The 19,023-nt window shown below is 39.7% G+C and overlaps 1 protein-coding gene across 2 annotated transcripts in view; it reads right to left on the bottom strand.

Moving 5' to 3' along the window:
- Window positions 1–346: 346 nt before the first annotated feature.
- Window positions 347–19,023, bottom strand: part of LOC122917592 (FRAS1-related extracellular matrix protein 1-like) — a 78,859-nt gene continuing 60,182 nt past the window's right edge. The window contains exons 13-20 of one of the 2 annotated variants that reach the window (XM_044265636.1): window positions 16,376–16,525; window positions 14,666–14,904; window positions 13,791–13,838; window positions 13,356–13,505; window positions 13,050–13,178; window positions 12,498–12,613; window positions 3,363–3,448; window positions 347–1,136 (exon numbers count right to left, since the gene is read on the bottom strand). In XM_044265636.1, coding sequence (XP_044121571.1) covers window positions 937–1,136; window positions 3,363–3,448; window positions 12,498–12,613; window positions 13,050–13,178; window positions 13,356–13,505; window positions 13,791–13,838; window positions 14,666–14,904; window positions 16,376–16,525 — 1,118 coding nt within the window. In that variant the 3' untranslated portion in view covers window positions 347–936. The remainder of the gene's footprint in view (window positions 1,137–3,362; window positions 3,449–12,497; window positions 12,614–13,049; window positions 13,179–13,355; window positions 13,506–13,790; window positions 13,839–14,665; window positions 14,905–16,375; window positions 16,526–19,023) is intronic. The other variant, XM_044265637.1, reaches the window with a different exon arrangement.

Raw genomic sequence — 19,023 nt, 5'->3', positions numbered from 1 at the left:
ACGTCATGAGGAGCTCTGGGAAGGTACGAGGCCAACATTTTTATTGGAAAAAGAGCTCTGTCTCATGAGCAGGGATGGGTAGACCCTGACGTGAATGTAGTCTCTGAATTCTCACCGAACTAGAGCTTTGCAAATGAGCTTCCATCTGCAAGATTCTCCCATCTAAAGCCTTCCTTTTCCACCACAGAGAATTCTCTCTCTCTCTCTCTCTTTTTTTTTTTTTAAGATTTTATTTATTTGAGAGACAGTGAGAGAGAGCACAAGAGGGGAGAAGGTCAAAGGGAGAAGCAGACTCCCTGCAGAGCTCAGAGCCTGATGAGGGACTCGATTCTGGGACTCTGGGATCATGACCTGTGCCAAAGGCAGCCGCCCACCCAACTGAGCCACCCAGTGCCCAAGAATTCTCCTTTTTTATCCACAAGACTCTCATCTTAGGTTTCACATTCCAAAGGGACAAAGCGACCCTTTGCTGTTCAACTACGATTTAATGAGCTGGTCAAGTTAGCTTTCCTCAGACTGGAGTGGTACAAGCCCCTGCCAGGACAGATTTCAGAACGGGACAAAAAACTGAGGTCTTCGGACAAAAAAAAAAAAAAATCCAAAGATCATGAGCTTGCTGAGGACTTAGATATGGAGTGAGGACAGGGTGGGAATATTCTGGAACAAGCAAATCTTATACCATATAATACTTTAGGTATTTATTTTGAAAGGTACTGAGACACAAGGATTGTATCTCTTCCTGAAAGAAATGCTCATTGATCAGTCCTCCTGGAACAATTCTTCAATGTTCCTTTTTTTACTAGATCACTCATATACTATGATAAAAAAAAAATGTACTAAGTCAGTCATGACTTGTTTTGTATTGAACAATATGCACAGATTCTGTAAATAAATAGGTGAAAAATCCCAAGTGGGCACCTGTAAGGTCAGTTACATTTAGATTTTCCTGGAGCACACGTAATTGTGAGGTTTGCCCTTCCTACAGTCTTGTGTTTGCCATTTCCCTTGTCTTTGCGCCAAAACACAGTTCTTGCCGGGCTTCATACGTTGAGGGGGTCCTTTCCTCCAGTTGGTGAAGGTGACAGCTTCCCCACCAATCCACTCCCAGTGGCCAGCACGCACTTGGTCATTCAAACCTAATGTGAACCAAAAAATGGGCCAATATTACATTTATGCTTGAATACCTATCAGTCTATTGTTATAAGTTCAGTAACCATATACAAACACAGGCCTATGTTCTAAAACACAGAATAGGGCCTGGGAATCCTAAAACACAGGTAAGAACATACAGCTTTGAGCGGTGCCTGGGTGGCTTAGTCGGTTGGGTGTCTGCCTTCGGCTCAGGTCGTGATCCCAGAGTCCTGCTCAGTGGGGAGTTTGCTTCTCCCTCTCCCTCTGCTGTTCCTCCCCACTCACTCTCTCTCTCTCTTTCTCTCAAATAAATAAAATCTTTAAAAAAATTAAAACTTAAATAAAACAACAACATATGGCTTTGGAATCAGATCCAAATCCAAATCCTTGATCCCCACTTACTAGTTGAGCATCTTTGGGCAGATTACTTAACGACTCTAAGTTTTAGTTTCCTCATCTAAGAAATGGCAATAAAAATAGTATATCAAGGGCTGTTTTAAGTATTAAATAAGATAATGCATGTGAAGTTCCTGACATACATACGTGTTTGGTAAACAGTGATTATTACTCACATCACTCTACAGACAGAACTCCCATCCCGGGGAAACAGGTATACTCTTGTCTACTGTTGTTCTTTCTCACTGTGTAAATGCCTCGGTTTTCATATTTGAAAGTAGCTTAACTAGGTGTTATTTTTAGTCTGGAACGTAGTTTTTTTCGGTCTGCTGTAATTCCAACAAAAAGCAGCTTTTCTCCACTTGCCTCTCTACTCTCACTAGCTACTCTACAAACTGTACTTTAGTGTTGCAAAGCTGTTGTAATTTTTCTTAAAGAAACATTCCTCCTCCTCACCTTCCTTCATTGCAGAAACAAAGAGAACACAATGAGAAAAGAGTCCCCTGTAAGAGCATGACCTGACACCCCCCAACCAAGTTTAACCATGAAAACAGTGCAGCGAATAACCTTCTCCCGTGATTCTCCCTCAGTAATTTTGGGGTAGAATAAAATGAACTACTGACTCCTTCTGGATTTTTTTCCTTGGGTTAGTAATCAGGAGGAGATGTTATGCCTAAGCGTTCTGTGGGAATAGAGCCTTGAAATCAGGCATTATGGAAGCAGAGAAAACTACTCCTCTAGCTTTATCTTAATACTCTCAGAAAATTTCAGAATTTAGAGATGTACTAAGTATGACAGAGATTTTGAGAAGCCAAGACTGGGTTTACTATTGTTCCCTGAAATCCAATACCTTCTAGGACAGATGGTGAGAAGTCTGACTTGGATGTGCCCCCAGAATTCTACTCCTAAAAATAGAATCTGAGAGATTTGTATTGTTGTTAAAATTGAAGAAGATACTAAAACTTCAGAAAACAAGGGATAAAATTAAGATCCACCAATAATTGTCAATAGGAATAAACATCTCCAGTTCTTTGGCATCCTTTTTTATATATGTATATATCATGGGCATATATGTGTATATATATCATATGCATATATGCATAAAATATCTAAATATATTCTAAATTATTTTATGCTTCATATGGCTCTGGGCTCTGCTTTTTTACTCAGCATCCTGTCACAAATATATCATATCTTTAATATATAACATGCTCCAACATATATGTCCTAGATGAAACAATAAACATAAAGCACTTTGTCATGTCTTTAATATTCAATGCCTTACAAAACATTAAATATTAAATAGTCCTTCATATGGCTATACCATAATTTATTTAGCTATCCCCTATTTATAGCTATTTCTAATTTTTTACTTTAAGATATAGCATTTGTTGAATTCTTTTACCTAAAAATCAAACCACATTGCTTATTTCTTTGAGACAGATGTCTACCAATCACAGTAGTATGCAATTAAGATGAGGTTTTTAAATTTTTTAAAAAGATGTTATTTATTTATTAGAGAGAGAGAATGAGCAAGGGAGGAGCAGAGGGAGAAGCAGATTCCCCACTGAGCAGGGAGCCCGATGTGGGACTCGATCCCAGGACCCTGGGATCATGACCTGAGCCAAAGACAGACCCCTAACCGACTGAGCCACTCAGGCGCCCGGAGATGAGTTTTGAAAGACAGACCCTCCACCCCTCCAACAAAGAAAAAAATAGATTGTCCAACCATCTAACACTTGATTGTTACTATAAGCCACAATTATTTGGCCCATGGGAGGGCGATGCCCTCTTGAGGTTCTCGTCTCCCTCCTTAGAACAGCACAAACACTTACCTATCCAAAAGGGCTTTCTTCCACTGATGTCCCAGAGCCATCGCATGTGTTGCCTGGAGAGAACAGTTACAAGGCTGCCCAGGTGACTACAAGGAAACAAACAAAAAGGGCAGCATCAGTGACAAGTAGCCCAACTTTCCTGTTGATATGAAATTCATAACAGAAATCAAACCAGTTTAAAATAGAAAAAAAAATATATATATAGAAAGGACTTTCCAAGATTTGAATACTCTATTTTTTTTTTAACTTTAATGACTATCTGTAAGGTGGGATTGGTAACATCAAAGAAAGTGAGATTTTTTTTTTTAAATACTATCTGAGATTTTTTTATTTTATTACTATCTGAGATTTAAAGCACAAATTCAATAGGTTATAAATATGTTTTAGAAAAATCAGCAACTACCCACTTATAAAAATTAATGCCAAAATATTACCCCTTTCACGGGGAGTCTATCTCTAAATGGGCATAATTTTGACAAATATCCAGTTAACTTGATCAGTAAGGTAACCCAAACTATTCAAATAAAGTTACTTGGGGTCTACATTTTGTGTTTGGTGTATTTACTCAAATACCCCCGTAGTTGTGACCTTTGCTCATACTCAATGAAATGAGCGTGGTCTCACTGTCAAAACTTCGTAAGTGGTGTAGAAGTTAAAGCACGTGTTCCTGTAAACATCTATAAACATTCCCCCGCCCCAAAATGAATTGCTTTTATGTTTAAGGGGTATAGCATATTGACATGACTTACCTATATTGTGAAATGATTACCACAATATGTTTAGTTAGCATCCATCATTTCATTTAAATATATATGTATATATAATATATGTATATATAAAAATATATATTTATATATAATATATGTATATATACAAAAATATATATGTGTATATATATATACATATATATATATTTTTTTTTTTTTAAAAGAAAAACAGTTGTTCTCCTTGTGATGACAACTCTTAGGATTTACTCTCTCAAGAACCTCCAAGCATTCCTTAGAGCAGTGTTAACTATATTCATCATGCTGGACGTTACTTCCCAGGACTTAATTATCTCATAACCAGAAGTTTGTGCCTTTGACCACTTTCATCCAATTACTCCACCCCATATCTTCTCCTTTTTTTTTTTTTTTCTACTATAGAAAGTTTCAAACAAGAGACAAAGTCACCATGATTTTGCCTGGTTAATATCCATTGATATTTTATTCATTTTGCCAATGTCTTTCCAAACTTCCGGTTCATTTCTCTGTTTTTCCAGATCACATATGGTGAGCATAATTTATCCATTTCTTAATGATTTTTTCCCACTCAAACCAGTACTTTATTGTTCTGTCCTGCAGTGGTGACTTGTAGGACTTCTGAGACATGTTAAGTCTCTTCACCCTTTCTCTGAATGTCGTCAGTCTGCTGGATTTGGGTTTTGTGACTTGGCTCTTACCTCATTGTTTACTGTCATCTCCTGTCTGACAGTGACAGCAGATCCTAGAGCACGACTTCTTCCCTTCCTCTCACATCCGATATGGTAATTCTAATGGGCTGAGGGTTTAGATCTCAAAATGCCAAAGGTGTGTAATATGCAGATCAAGGGAAGGTTCGAGGCGCTGCCCCAGTCAATATCGAGCACGAACAGAGCATAGGAGATCTGAGTTCTCAGCCTGCTCTGCCCCTAATGCCTTTACAGCTGTAACTGCAACCTTCATCTTTAGGAGGTAACAGGGCTTATTCAAGGATATCTAACATCTCCTGCTTTAAGATTCTTGAAACTACTGTGCAAACAGACTTTTGTAAAATCCATTTGTGCTGGACAAGCACAAGTTTGAGTTCTTTTTTGTCCCTGCAAGAAGCAAAAATCCCCAAAGAGCAAGATGGGAAGGTAGCTGTGCTTAGGACAGCTTTCATTATAAAAGAAACATTTAGGTACTGGTATGTTGATTACTTTACAAAAATGTTCTTTTTCCTTCATGCCCACATACATACAAAATAGTGTGAACATTTTCTATATACATGTGTATAGAGAGAGATATAAAAATAAAATAAACACGTAAATAAAAATCTTTGGACAGCTCTGAAATTTGAAGGCATTCAAAGTGTAGTAATAAAAACAGACTTTCATTTTTCTAGTTAAAGAAATAAACATCTACTTCTTTGAAATGTTCTGATTAAGTATAGATGTATTTCAGGGTAACTCTTTAAGGCCAGGCCAGCAGGGGTTCCAGACACTGCTTTGGGAAAACAAAATGGTTTTATAGATAATGATTTATAATAATAGAATTACCAAATGTACAATGACTGCCTAAGGAAATGAGCAGATGAGATTACAATATGTAAATTCAAGAAATACCTAATCTAGGAGTCTAGCTCCTCTGGGTTGGAAAAATAATAAAACACCAGTGGAGAGGAAAGGAGATTGGAGATAAAGATTGAGTTGAGTTAGCGATCTGATTAGGAACAAGGAGGAAAGCAAAATTTGCTGTTCTTGAAACATGGGTGTTGCAAATGACCCTCTGTAAAGGATTGTCAGGGAAGAGAGCTCCAGGAAACACAGCCCAGAATTGAATAATATCCCTGATACCAAATAAAAAACATACTAATATTAATATTAATTCTAATTAGAAAACCTAAAGTCATCTCCTAAAATTAATTCATGAGAAGGTAAATACCCAAGTTGTGGAATGTTGAAACTATAAATTTTGTATCATAGAAGGAATGGATAATTTCCAGAATGCCTATTTTTCTTCCTTTGATATATGTCTTTTAATTAAGATTTTTATTTTAATTCCAGTATTGTCAACATACAGGGCTATCATAGATTCAGGTGTCTGATATAGTGAAGAATCTCTGTTTTTAAGACAAAAAGGTAGAGAAGAAAACACAACGAACCTGAGAGGTAATGGGTGCATGGAGGCAGGGAGGCCCATTGGGTAAATATAAACATTTAATGGTAGAGGAGGTCTTGAGGTTTAGAGAAAAATTATACTGAAGAGTATTGTCCAAAAGTATTTCTTTAAGAAAGACCGAACAAAAGGGATACGGAGATCTTTTCTTTTTCCTTTCAGTTTGCTTTTAACTTACTGCTAGATACTTTTTGAAATGTCTATAACTAATATTAACTGTTCTTGGGATAATCATTCTCATCCTTTCAAAATACAACGCATATTCATCTTTACCTCCCTTACACATCCTGGAATGCCATTGGAAATGGTATTTGAGAGATGTTTTAAGTTCTGGACCAATCTGGTAAACAACATAAAGTGTAATTTGAAAGAGTTTTTTCTGACAGAAATGTTGAAACTATAAATTTTATCTGACAGAAAAAACTGACAGATACATAGTCTCTTTCTAAAATATGATGGAAAAACTCAAATTATCCCTTAAAACTTTTTTTTTTAAAGATTTTATTTATTTATTTGACAGAGAGAGATTACAAGTGGGCAGAGAGGCAGGCAGAGAGAGAGAGGAGGAAGCAGGCTCCCTGCTGAGCAGAGAGCCCGATGCGGGACTCGATCCCAGGACCCTGAGATCATGACCTGAGCCGAAGGCAGCGGCTTAACCCACTGAGCCACCCAGGTGCCCTTAAAACTTTTTTTCGTTCTGAAATTTTTCTTAGTTTTATATCTCAAAAGAAATCACAGTTCTAGAGCTTAAAATAATTCCCCGGGACTAGAGTTTACCAAAATAACTTCAAAGTAATATGAACAAATTACTTTTGAACCTGCTTATAATACCATGTTTGATCTACTAGATTATGATCTTTAATACCCTTGAATTAATACGAGATGGAAATTTTCCATCACTACTGTAATAGATTTTATAATAGTTATTCTAACACAAAATATCCTTCTCTTTGTACTATTTCTAAATACCATTGTGTGTTCACATATGCAATCAACAAACACAGTGTGGAACTCACATTGTTTAGGTTTAGGTCCAGAGACATCAACTCAATAAGAGCTAAACGCTGCCATTTAAATTTAGGGACTTTCACATTTTTTAGAAGTTTCATTTATTTACTTTTAGAGAGGGAGAGAGAGAGAGAGAGCAGGGGGAAGGGCAGAGGGAGAAGAAGAATCTCAAGGAGACTCCCCACTGAGCAGGAGCCTGATGCAGGGCCTCATCTCATGACCCTGAGATCATGATCCTGAAATCAGGACTTGAGCTGCAACCAAGAAGTCTAACACTCAACCCACTGAGCCACCCAGATGCCCCACTGACTTTCACCTATTTTTTTTTTATGATTTTATTTATTTATTTGACAGAGAGAAACACAGCGAGAGAGGGAACACAAGCAGGGGGAGTGGAAGAGGGGAAGCAGCCTTCCTGCCAAGGAGGGAGCCTGATGTGGGGCTTGATCTCAGGACTCTGAGATCATGACCTGAGCCCAAGGCAGAGGCTTAGGGACTGAGCCACCCAGGCACTTAAGAAGGTGACTTTCACCTTCTTAATAGAGCTTTGTGAGAGAGATGTGGGAAGGAATTATCAGGGTTGTATGACACCTAACTGATGTAAAAATGCAGGGTTTAAAGACTTGCTGTACAGGCGCCTGGGTGGCTCAGTAGGTTAAGTGTCTGCCTTCGTTCAGCTCAGGTCATGTACCTGGGGTCCTAGGATCAAGCCCCACATGGGGCTCCCTGCTCAGTGGGGAGCCGGCTTCTCCCTCCCCCCGCTCACGCTCTCTCTCGATTTCACTCTCTCTGTCTCAAATAAATTTTAAAAATCTTTAATAAAGACTTGCCATATGGGACAGTTGTATCTGGACAGAGACAGTGTCAATTTCTCTGAAGTTCTTTGATGAATGAAGAATGATTTAGTTACTGGGCTGTGGGGCCAATACGGGGGATAATACTTTGAGATGCAGTCTGGCCTAGACATTTCCAGTACAGTAAGTGCCCAAACAAATATTTGTTGAATGAATGAATTTATAAACTGAGAATCTGATTGTATCTTAGGTTTGCTCTGAAAGATTACTTTGATTCCAACCCAAAAGAAACTTAGGGTCCATAATTTAATAAAAATTGCACTGTATCTTTGCTATGAAAAATATAAAGTACTCATACAAAGTTTTGAAACCTACTTTAGATTAGTTCAACACAAAATTAAGATAGGTGTGCTTCTCGATTCATCTGAGAGGAGATAGCCTCTGTCCTTAAGGAACTATTTTGGGAAGTATAATAGAAATGAAGTCTGCAAGCGAGTGATTTTGCTTCCCCAAATCTCTTGTTTTATCTGTAGAATGTAGATAATTATACATGCTTCCCTCACAGAAGTGATGGGAGGGTCAAATAAGCTAATATAAGTGAAGGAATTCTGTAAACTGTACTGTGTAATATAAAAGGAAGGCGTTATTGGCAAGGAGGCACGTAGAACTAGGTCAGGCTACAGTAAAAGGGTCAGTCAAGGTGTAAACGTGCTTAAACCCAAGTCACAGATGAGATCTTAGGTCAAATGCAGGAGGAAGTAGCTACACTTTTAAATTAATTCAAGCCTCAAGTTTATTACTGGGATGAGGGAATTGCATAATATTATTAGATTTATGAGAAAATTAATAGATGCATAACTAGTCTTTGTACTCTTTGTACTCATCATTAAAACCCAGCTGCAATTAGGTGGATCAATAAAATAAAATATATATTGGGGGTTAATGTAGGTTGGTCACCAAGAAGATACCAGTATTATTACAAATTGCCACGACTTCAAAAGAAATGAATTTTGACACCAAAAAGCAAGAGATCATAGTATCAGAGTAAAGGACAGTCCTTCTAAGAAAATATACTCAGTGACCTGAGGCCAACAGTGACGAAGGGATGGAAAGATATCGCTCAGTACACATGGACTTTACTCTTCTCATAATAGGAAGAACCAGTTAGAGCTGCATTATAGGCCGACAGAGTTAGCTGCATTGTCCTCTGAGGACCCCTGGAAGAGGAACAATAAGGCTGCCTTTAAGCTTGAGGTTTGGGGTTCTGTTGCTCTGCTCACCTGTATTTCATCAACGAATCCCACAACAATTTGATCGGGGTAACCTTGGGTAGAGCATAATTGCTCTCCTGCACTCCTCCTCATTTTGGTCAGTATACACAAGCACACCCTCCTCCTCCTCGGAACATGTTGCAATCTTCTCTGTGCTGAATCAGAGAGCTTTTCATTCCACACAGAGCCCTTTCCTCAAGAAAGAAAAAAGATCTATACCACTCTTCCTACTTGGGCTATCAATGCATTCAGACACAATTTAAATAAAAGTAGGACACCCAGTTATTTGGGTGGATGAATGTCTTCATTGTCCCTAAATATACAGCAATATGGGAAGACATGTATTTAGACAATAATTATTTGTAAAATCTAGCTACCTTACTTTATACTACACCCACTCATCAACAAAAACCTGAAAGTCACTGACTAAACTCTATAGCACTCTTACTTAAGACATGAAATATATCAGTGAAAAAGGGGGGTTGATTTGAAGACTTAAAAAATATATATACATATATATATTTTTTATTTTTATTTATTTATTTTTTTATTTATTTGACAGATCACAAGTAGGCAGAGAGGCAGGCAGAGAGAGAGAGGAGGAGGCAGGCTCCCTGCTGAGCAGAGAGCCCGATGTGAGGCTCGATCCCAGGACCCTGGGATCATGACCTGAGTCGAAGGCAGAGGCTTTAATCCCTGAGCCACCCAGGCGCCCCTAAAATATATTTTTAAAGATTTCTTTTTTTAAATTTCTTTGAGAGAGAGAGAGAGAGAGCAAATAGGCATAAGCCAGGGGAAGAGGCAAAGAAGGAGGGAGAAGGAAGCTCCCCAAGGAGCATGGGGCTCGATCCCATGACCCTGGGATCATGACCTGAGCTGAAGGCAGATGCTTAACTGACTGAGCCACCAAAACAGCATAGGCTCTTAAAATATTTAATTAGCTCTCTAAAAATCTGGTTATGGGGTGCATGGGTGGCACGGTCGGTTGAGTGTCTGACTCTTGGTTGTGGCTCAGCTGGTGATCTTGGGGCTGTGGGATCAAGCCCAGAGTGGGACTCAGCACAGTGTCCTCTTAAGATTCTCTCTCCCTCTCCCTTTCCCTCTGCTCCTCCCCAGCCCACCCTCTCTCCCTCTAAAATCAATCAATCAATCTTAAAAAGAAATAAAAATCTAGTTATAATTTAGATACAGTAAAATGCATCCATTTTAAATATTCAATTCAATGAATTTTTACAGTTGTATATTTCTACGTAACAACCCACCCAGAGCAAGACATGGAACCTCTCCATCACTCTAGAATCTTACCTCATTCTACTTTTTAATCACCCTACAATCCCTACCAGGGATAACTGTTTTTGTTTTTGTTTTTATTTCTATCACCAACTAGTAAATTAGTTATTCCTATTCATGTAAACAAAATCATACAATATGCATTTTTTTTATGTTGGATTGCTTCCTCTCTACAGGTTTTTGAGATTTATTCACATTGTTGGAGGTTTTAGTAGTTCATTCCATTTTATCATTCATAAAATGATCAGAAGAAGAATATTTGTCTATTTCCTTGTTGATAGAGAAAATATAAAGAACCCTTATAAATCAACAACAAAAAGACTAACGAACTAAACTATTATTATTTTTTTGAGATTTTATTTATTCATGTGACAGAGTGCGTGAGAGAGAGAGAGCATGAGATGAGCAGGGGGAGGCAGAGGGAGAAGCAGACCCCTCACTGAGCAGGGAGCCCGAAGCAGGGTGCCATACCAGGACCCTGGAATCATGACCTGAGCTGAAGGGAGTTGCTTAATCCACTGAGCCACTCAGGTACCCCATACCCAAACTATTATTATTCTTTTTTTTTAAGTTGTTATTAAATTCTTGTGAAAGTCTTTTTCTAGCATATTTTTTTAACTTTTATTTATTTGAGTAATCTCTACACCCGTTGTGGGGCTTGAACTCATGGCCCCAAGATCGAGAATCACATGCTCCTCCAACTGAGCTACCCCTTTAGCACAAATATTTATCTCTTTCAGGTATATACCTAGGAGTAGGGATGTTAAGCCACAGGATAAACGTACGTAACCTTCTTTAAAAAACTCCCAGACAGCTCTACAAAGCGGTTGTACCCTTTTATACTGCCACAGCATATATGAGAACTCTTTAGGTATTGTCAGTCTTTGTGATTTTATCCTGGGTGGGAAGAGGTATTTCACTGTGGTTTTCATTTGCACTTCCCTGATGTCTAATGCGGATGCATCTTTTCATGCACTTATCAACCAATTATATATCTTTCCTTATGAAGTCTCCAAGTCATTGGCTATTTTTTCATCAGGTTTTCTTTTTGTTCTGGTTGCTAGGAATTGTTGGTATTTTCTGGGTTTGAGACCGAGATCAGCTGGATGATTGGAGATAAGCTTTGCCAACTGTGATTCACCCTTTCGATTTCTTAACAGTGTTTTTAGATAAGCAGAACTGCTGGAATTTGATGAAGTGCAAGGTCTGACTGCCCTTCACCAGGGACTTCTCTCTAGTCTCCATTTCCAGCCATGGGGAATATTAGTCTAATTGCACTGTTCTGGATAATATCCAGGTGGGCAAAAAAGGGGGGGGCAGGGATAGGTATGTATGCATTTTTAAAGTCCTTCTGGGCTAGATAAATTTTGTTGTCATGATCTGACCACAAGTCATCCTTCACTAAGTGTTCCATGACCCTCCGACACTTTGTCCGACTTGTCTGGTTTCATAATCATCACTGTCTCTGGCATTGTCATAAGTCTGATACTATAAGACCTTTTATTGCTATGTATTTTCCAAATCAGTGGACAGGAATCCGTATTTAGTTTTTTTTTTTTTTTTTTTTTTAAAGATAGAACTTACAAGGCTGCCCACCCAGAAAAATTCCTCTGACTTTCTCCAAAAGACCAAAAGAGGCTAGAATATAGAATTTCTGCAATCACAGTTTTCACATAGAGAGATAGGTTACTACACATTATCAAGGTCAATCTCGAATCCATTCTGAACTACAGAGCTCTCCTGGGTTTCCTAAAACAAAACCAAGTAGTTATTGGACACTCAACGCTCCAAAGAACGCAGCAACCCTGCAATTGCATGAGAAAATAGAAAGAGTATGAAAGAAAACATTACTTAATGTGAAAGAGGGTTTCTTACTGTTCCTTGCAAGCTCGGGCGGCTGAGTTCCAGGTGCCTTTCCGCTCTGTGACCAGGCAGTGGCAGTACCCCGAGTGACGATACCACCCAGCTGGGCAGGATTTACCTTCCACCACCTGAAAAACATTGTCCATGTTCACATCATGGTCTTTACCCTCTAGAGTCTCCTCTGCACAGAGTCCCACGGTCCCTGAACTTGACTAGAGCAGTTCTGTCACCAGAAATGACCTCAGCCCTTATCCCAATTCTCCACCTTGAGGGATGCCATGGCGTTTTACAGAAAACACTACTGAAGTCAGCACTGTTTCGATTTTACACTTTTGACATTCTGATGATTAAAGAAAATGAGTAAACACCTGCTTTAATTGTATCAGTTAATGAACGTGTTTTGTGATTTGTGAAACACCCCTTGGGCCGTATTTTCCTCTTCACCTTCAAAGCAGAGCGAGGGCAGGAGGATGTAGCCTGAGCTCTCAGATCCTTTCCTGTCTACCAGCTTATCACAGAGCATAATGCAAGCAGACTGCCTTCGCGGCCCGTCCTGTGTCCCACCTTGGTACGGGGGCTCCAAGCTTTCCAGGCAATTCCATCGCACTCGTACAGCTCTTGGAGGTTTTCTTGAAAGTGCAAAAGTCCCCTTAATTCCAGCGTGCAGTTCTTTGGAAATGAGGGCAGCGGGTCCTAGCAAGGTAATATAGATTGGACTTCATGTGAGCTAATCACACACTCCCCCCTTTCAGGTCTTCGTTTGTTAGGTAGCATTTGTGTTCAGTGAGTGATCCCAAGCCTGAAGCCTGGTTCATAGCCCAGCCAAACAGCCTGTTGTAGGATGAATAAGAAGTAAGAAGATTTTCCTACCTGTCTGGGGAAGTGTGAGTCGGTTGTGGATTCCACCTTATCTGCCAATTTGCTTGTCTTTTGTGTCTGGCTCATAATCGAGACTTTGGCCTTGCTTTTGTGGGATGGGGAACCGTCTTCCTCCAGAGGCAGGGAAACCATTCCGTGATACTGGAGGAAACCAGAAAACCATAATAAAGAGAAAGCAAACACCCAGAGAAAAAATAAAAATGTCTGTTGGAAAAATAAGCAATGAAAAAATTGCGTTAATGTGGAAAGATAAAAGGTTTTGTTTTGTTTTGTTTTTCCTCACCACCCAAGCCTTGAAAGCAAATGTCAAAACAAGCTCTTAAGAGAAACGCATAAATACAGAAGAAATTTTTTAAAAATAGTTTCACTAAATATTTTGCATTCATAAATACAAGATATTTAGGAATTCTCTCAGACTATGCTTACATTATAGATGATGTCGGTTCCATTTCTATAAACAGAGGATGGAAGGACCTGAAATCAAGACAGTACAAAACAGGAACAAAATTGGCTGAGATAATAACCAGCATCAGGGTGAAACCCTTTCAGTTAGACCTTATTAGTGTCGAAAAAAATGGTAGAACATGTGTTGCTTAAGACTTTCCATGCCAAAATCATGAGAATTTTTAAAATCATTAGACTTAATCCCAACTTACCAGTATTGATTCATACACTCATAGTTTGTTATGGAGAAAAGACATCCTTATTTTCCTGGCATATTTATAGTACACCGAGGTCCAAGAAAACTTACACACACACACACACACACACACACTCACACACACACATCCACTCATGAGAATGTGCCTAATTAGAATCCTGTGTCAATAAGGTCAAAGCCATGGTTTCCACACCCAAGTAGATCACTTAATCTCATTCTGTTCTAGGGTCACTGGTTATCCCCTGTCTGTTTTGACCACAAAGGCACCAAAGCAGATATCAGATGGATGAGTCAGTACATTCATCCCTTCAATTAGTATAAGTTAAGGAAGTGGGCAGCGTTATGATATCTGTATCCAAAAGGCACTGCATGGGGGCACCTGGCTGGCTGAGTCGGTGGAGCCTCAGACTCTTGACCTCGGGGTCCTGGGTTCGAGCCCCATGATGGGTGTAGAGATTACTCAAAAATAAAATCTTTAATAAAAGGGGGGGGCGGGTATCACGTGCTTGTGCAAGGAACCGTGGTTCCCATTCACTATGCGAATCAGCTTCATCAGTGTCTTAGAACACTTATTAATATATTTTTTTATTCTTTTACAATGTCCTTCATACCTCCGATCCCAGAAGTTCCCCGTCCTTACCGTTTTGCCATTCCCCCGGGTCCTAAGCTTCATACGAGAAAGATCTGGAGACTGAAAACCCTGTTGGATGTCTCCCCTAGTGACTGCCGGACGCTTGGAGGTTGGAAGGGGTCGTCTTTCCAGATGAAAGGAACCAGAAGTGGTGGGTGAGGAAGACCCTGGGGACAGCGGGTGCCAAATGTTCTTCTCCCGTGCGCTGTGCTTGTTGGGGCTGAAGGAATATGAAGGCTGGCACTGTCCTGGGGGCATGAATGATGGCAGGTCAGTTCATTGTACACCAATAGGCAAGTGATCGCATCAACACAGCCCCTGCAGCAGCGAGGGCCTTAAACTGAGATGGATGGTTTCTCCCCAGATGTTGCCTCTTCCTTCGCGGCCATGCAGGAGAGCTGCGCCCTTCTGCACCTCTGCCGGGTGATTATGAAGTTATGAAACTGATTTCACAAACGACAAATGGAAACCACTGTCATAATTTTACAATCAGACCCTGTACTGGGGAAACTGCCTCAAATCCCTTCATATTATAGCATTCCTCAGGCTTCTTCACTGATCAATTGTCAGTTCGTAAACACTGCAAAGGCTCAGCCTTTCCCGGGTCTCCTAGAGGTAGGCACTGGGATTGTCTGAAGAAGCGAAATCAAGTCACAGTTACAAAAAATTAGCATTCGACTGTTAATGAACAAAGAGCCAGAAAGTCTTAATGGAACTATTTCTATTGGAAACACTTCCAATTCATACGACAAAAATCTAAACCCCCGACCCTCACCCTCCCATGGCTCTTGTGTACTTCATGTGTAAAGTAAGTATTTCACATATTTTATGTACTTACTGAGACCAGAAAGTTCTACTGAAAAAGAAATCAATTTGGCCATAAAGGTGATGGGGAAAGATGTTGTGGAAATAGGAGCTTCATGAAGGCAAGGGGATAGCGTTTATTTTCATTATAGGAGAAAGAAGAGGGGAGAGTGGATTTCAGGCAGGGAAACATACCGCGGGGCATGACAGGTGTAAAAGCAGAGGTCTGAGTCCATGCGTGGTAACTGGATGCTTGTCAAATGCTAACCAGACACCTAAGTAGAAAGTATTCAGCAGAGAAAAAAAAAAAAAAAAAAAAAAATCAGAGCACCAAGGCCTGTGCTCGGTTTTTATTTTGTTTAGTTCACAGGTTGTTCTTTTACTTATACTGTCCAGGACCTACTTGGTTCTGCAACCCAAGGTTATTCATTAATATTCCCCAGCTGCTCCTGAAGCCCCCGGACACATGTATCTTTCACATCAATTTCTCTCCAACTCCTTCCTCTCTTAGAATTTTCCTGGTTACACTACAGTGGGGATTCAGATTTGAGGCATTAAGAGCTCTCTTTAACAGAGGAAGATAATTACAGCCCTACAAATTCTGGGGGAAAATAATTGTCGATAGATTCTCACCAACATTGTCTCCCCCTCGGTGAGAACAACAAACGGGTAGGGGGAAAAAAAAAACAACCATGCCACTGACTTGTTGCTTTTCTCAAACGCTAGTTCTTAGCAGGAGGAAAACCACATGAAGCAGAAAGCAGAATAAAGGGCCTTCAGCATGACCGAGGTTGCTTTCTTGACAAGAAATTAAGCATTTTGATTTGAAGGCGTTATCAAGCACATTGGCTGTTGAAAGCAAGCAGCTAGAGCGCCAGGACAGTTCCTGATTTCAAGATGAGGATCAAAGAATACCTCCTTTTGAGTCCAAAATTTTCACTGCAGCTTTTGTCTTTGTGCCAAGAACCGCATTCACGGGGGAGTTCAGAATCACTTCAAAGGCCTCATCGTCTTCCTCTAATCCGTCATAGGTAATTGCTATATTCCACATCTTCGTTGACATTCCTACAAGAAGTAAACATTTTAATTACTCTTTAATTGCTATTTCAATCACCTAGGTGTCAGAGAAATATATTAATTAACATGTCTACAGCTAGGCGGCAGGAGCCCGAGTGAGCCATTGTACTGTTAGCAACTCGCTTGAGTCCCGCTGTTCTCCCAAATAATATTAAAAGACCACATTTGTTCCTGGACAATGATGATTCCGTTTCAATGCAAACACTGTAACAAAAAAGTAAGCTGCATTATGCAAGAGATGAACAAAAAAGAAAGAAAGAAAGAAAGAAAGAAAGAAAGAAAGAAAAAAAAAGAGAAAGAAAGAAAGAAAAAGAAAGGTTAGGAGATGAGATCCAAGACTTATGCTGCCCTGCCCTACCACCCCCCACAACCGGTCCCCTTCTCTCCTTAAGAATAAACAAGTACCACAATCTTAAAATCTTAATAGTTCCAAAAATCTTAAGAGGTTGGTACCGACAGTTAAAACTGATTATCGGAGGGTACTTCATGCTATTCATGGAACCCTTGAAGTGATTGATTTCCAAAGACAGCTGCCTCCACCGGCGGCTCCACTTCCTGAGAGCCTTCTAGCCCACAAATGCTTTTTCTAATGATGTCATACTCAGTATTTGATACCTTTCTCAAGAGAATTTATGGGTTGGGGGCTTTTAAAAATAGACTGGGCCCATTTCCCACCCCCCCCTTTCTGTCTGCCTCTGCTCATGGAGTTACAGTCAAGCTTGGTTTTGATGTTACAAACACAGCCCCAGCCCTTCTGTCACCACAAAGATGGGGCACAAAGCAACCCCAGAAACACAAAATATTAAAACTGGGAGAAACGTGTGATATTGTCTGATCCTGACCCATTTCTGTGATGCGGATTACAGGATATCTCCCTTAGTTTATTTAGAAGGGAACGTGATGGAAGAAAAAAAAAAAGTACAGTTTAGTGGAGAAGAAGGTTTAAGTTCAAGGGGGAAAAAAGATAACAAATGTATGGTTTAGCTTTCTAGGACTGTTTTTGGAAAATTTACTCCCTGGCATTTACTCACTGGTTCTTAGAGGGCTTTTATTCCCAGAAGCCCATCTGTAGAAGTGGTCCCATATATATATATATATATATATATATATATATATATATATATATTTTTTTTTTTTTTCCTAGCCTTCCCTCTGAAAATCTGGATTCCTTTCTCTCTGCACATTGTTTGCTGCCGATTTATGCCTCTCGATCGTGCCATCTATATGACAGTCTCCTTTTTGAAGATGTGTCACATACAGATTTCATGATCTAATCAACATTTCCTCAATCCCCTGCAGAATCCATTGGAAGGATGAAACCGTTCCCTTATCCTACTCCTGGCTGCACTTAGAGGGGGAAAAAAAATAAAGTGTAGCTGAAATAATTTTATTAAAAAGAACAACAACAACAACAGGCTGACAACCGGTTTGTTAAGCTTTCAGTATCAACTGAATCCATAAATCAATTACTTTCCTAGTCCTTGCAAAAACAGAAGTTGAAACATTTAACATAAACTGCCATATAATTCCTACCTCCTGGGTGGATGGATCAAAATATACATTTTGTATCTATTTCATACTTACCTTTGCTTTAGATGCTATGGAGAATGCCATGTCCTGACATAAAGGAATTTAAAACTTCTTTGAAGAGACAAGATGTAAATACCAGAAAAAGCCACTATGCAAGGCTATGCATGATTTCCTGCCAAAGGTGCAGACTAGATGGTGAATATGTGGGCCTCAGAGTTCAGAGGCTTTGGAGGGAGGGAGTGGGAAGACAGCACATGCAAAGGCAGGAAGGTAGAGGAGCAAAGGCCTTGAACAGGGAAGGCTGAGCGGGTGCACAGGCTGGAACAGACCTCACACCAGGGAACAGGAGATGGAAAAAAGCAAAGGCAGTTTGTGGCCAGGCTGCAAAGAGCCCTGGACACCAGGTGGCTGGATTCAGACCTTAAAGGCAACAAGGAAGACTCTTGAAAATGGCGGTCTTAGAAAAATCAATCTCAGTGTTTGACACAGGAAGACTTAGGGACCTGGGAAGATGGGCAAAGAGGCTAGAAGTGGGGAGACCACATAGGCAGCTGTTGTAATAAACCAGGCAGGAAGGCATAAGAGACCAGACTGTGAAGAAGTCTCAGAGAACTGTTTTGACTCTCAAAGCCCCCAAAGTTAAACATTATTCAAATAAAACTCCAATACCAATAAATAAATAAATAAATAAATAAAAATTAAAAAAAAAAAAAAGAAATCCAAGTCCCAACCAATTGCCCTCTTATTATTAAGGGTCGTTTTAAAAAATATTACAGTAAACCTTCTCTCTCCCAACCCCCCCCAAAATAAGACCTTATGGAGTAGAACCAGATGGTTAGAGCAAATCTCTTCCAAATTTCATTTAAGTACTTTCTGATCGGTTGGCTTACATTCCACTTTTGTTTCCATGCTTACCAGGTGAGCATAGGTTAATGAGATTGACATTAAGAACTTTC

This window comes from Neovison vison, chromosome 9, assembly GCF_020171115.1.
Source record: "Neovison vison isolate M4711 chromosome 9, ASM_NN_V1, whole genome shotgun sequence".
NCBI classification, from domain to species: Eukaryota; Metazoa; Chordata; class Mammalia; order Carnivora; family Mustelidae; genus Neogale; species Neogale vison.
Note: the sequence above shows the minus strand (reverse complement) of the source record. Positions and strands in the feature narration are given on the sequence as shown.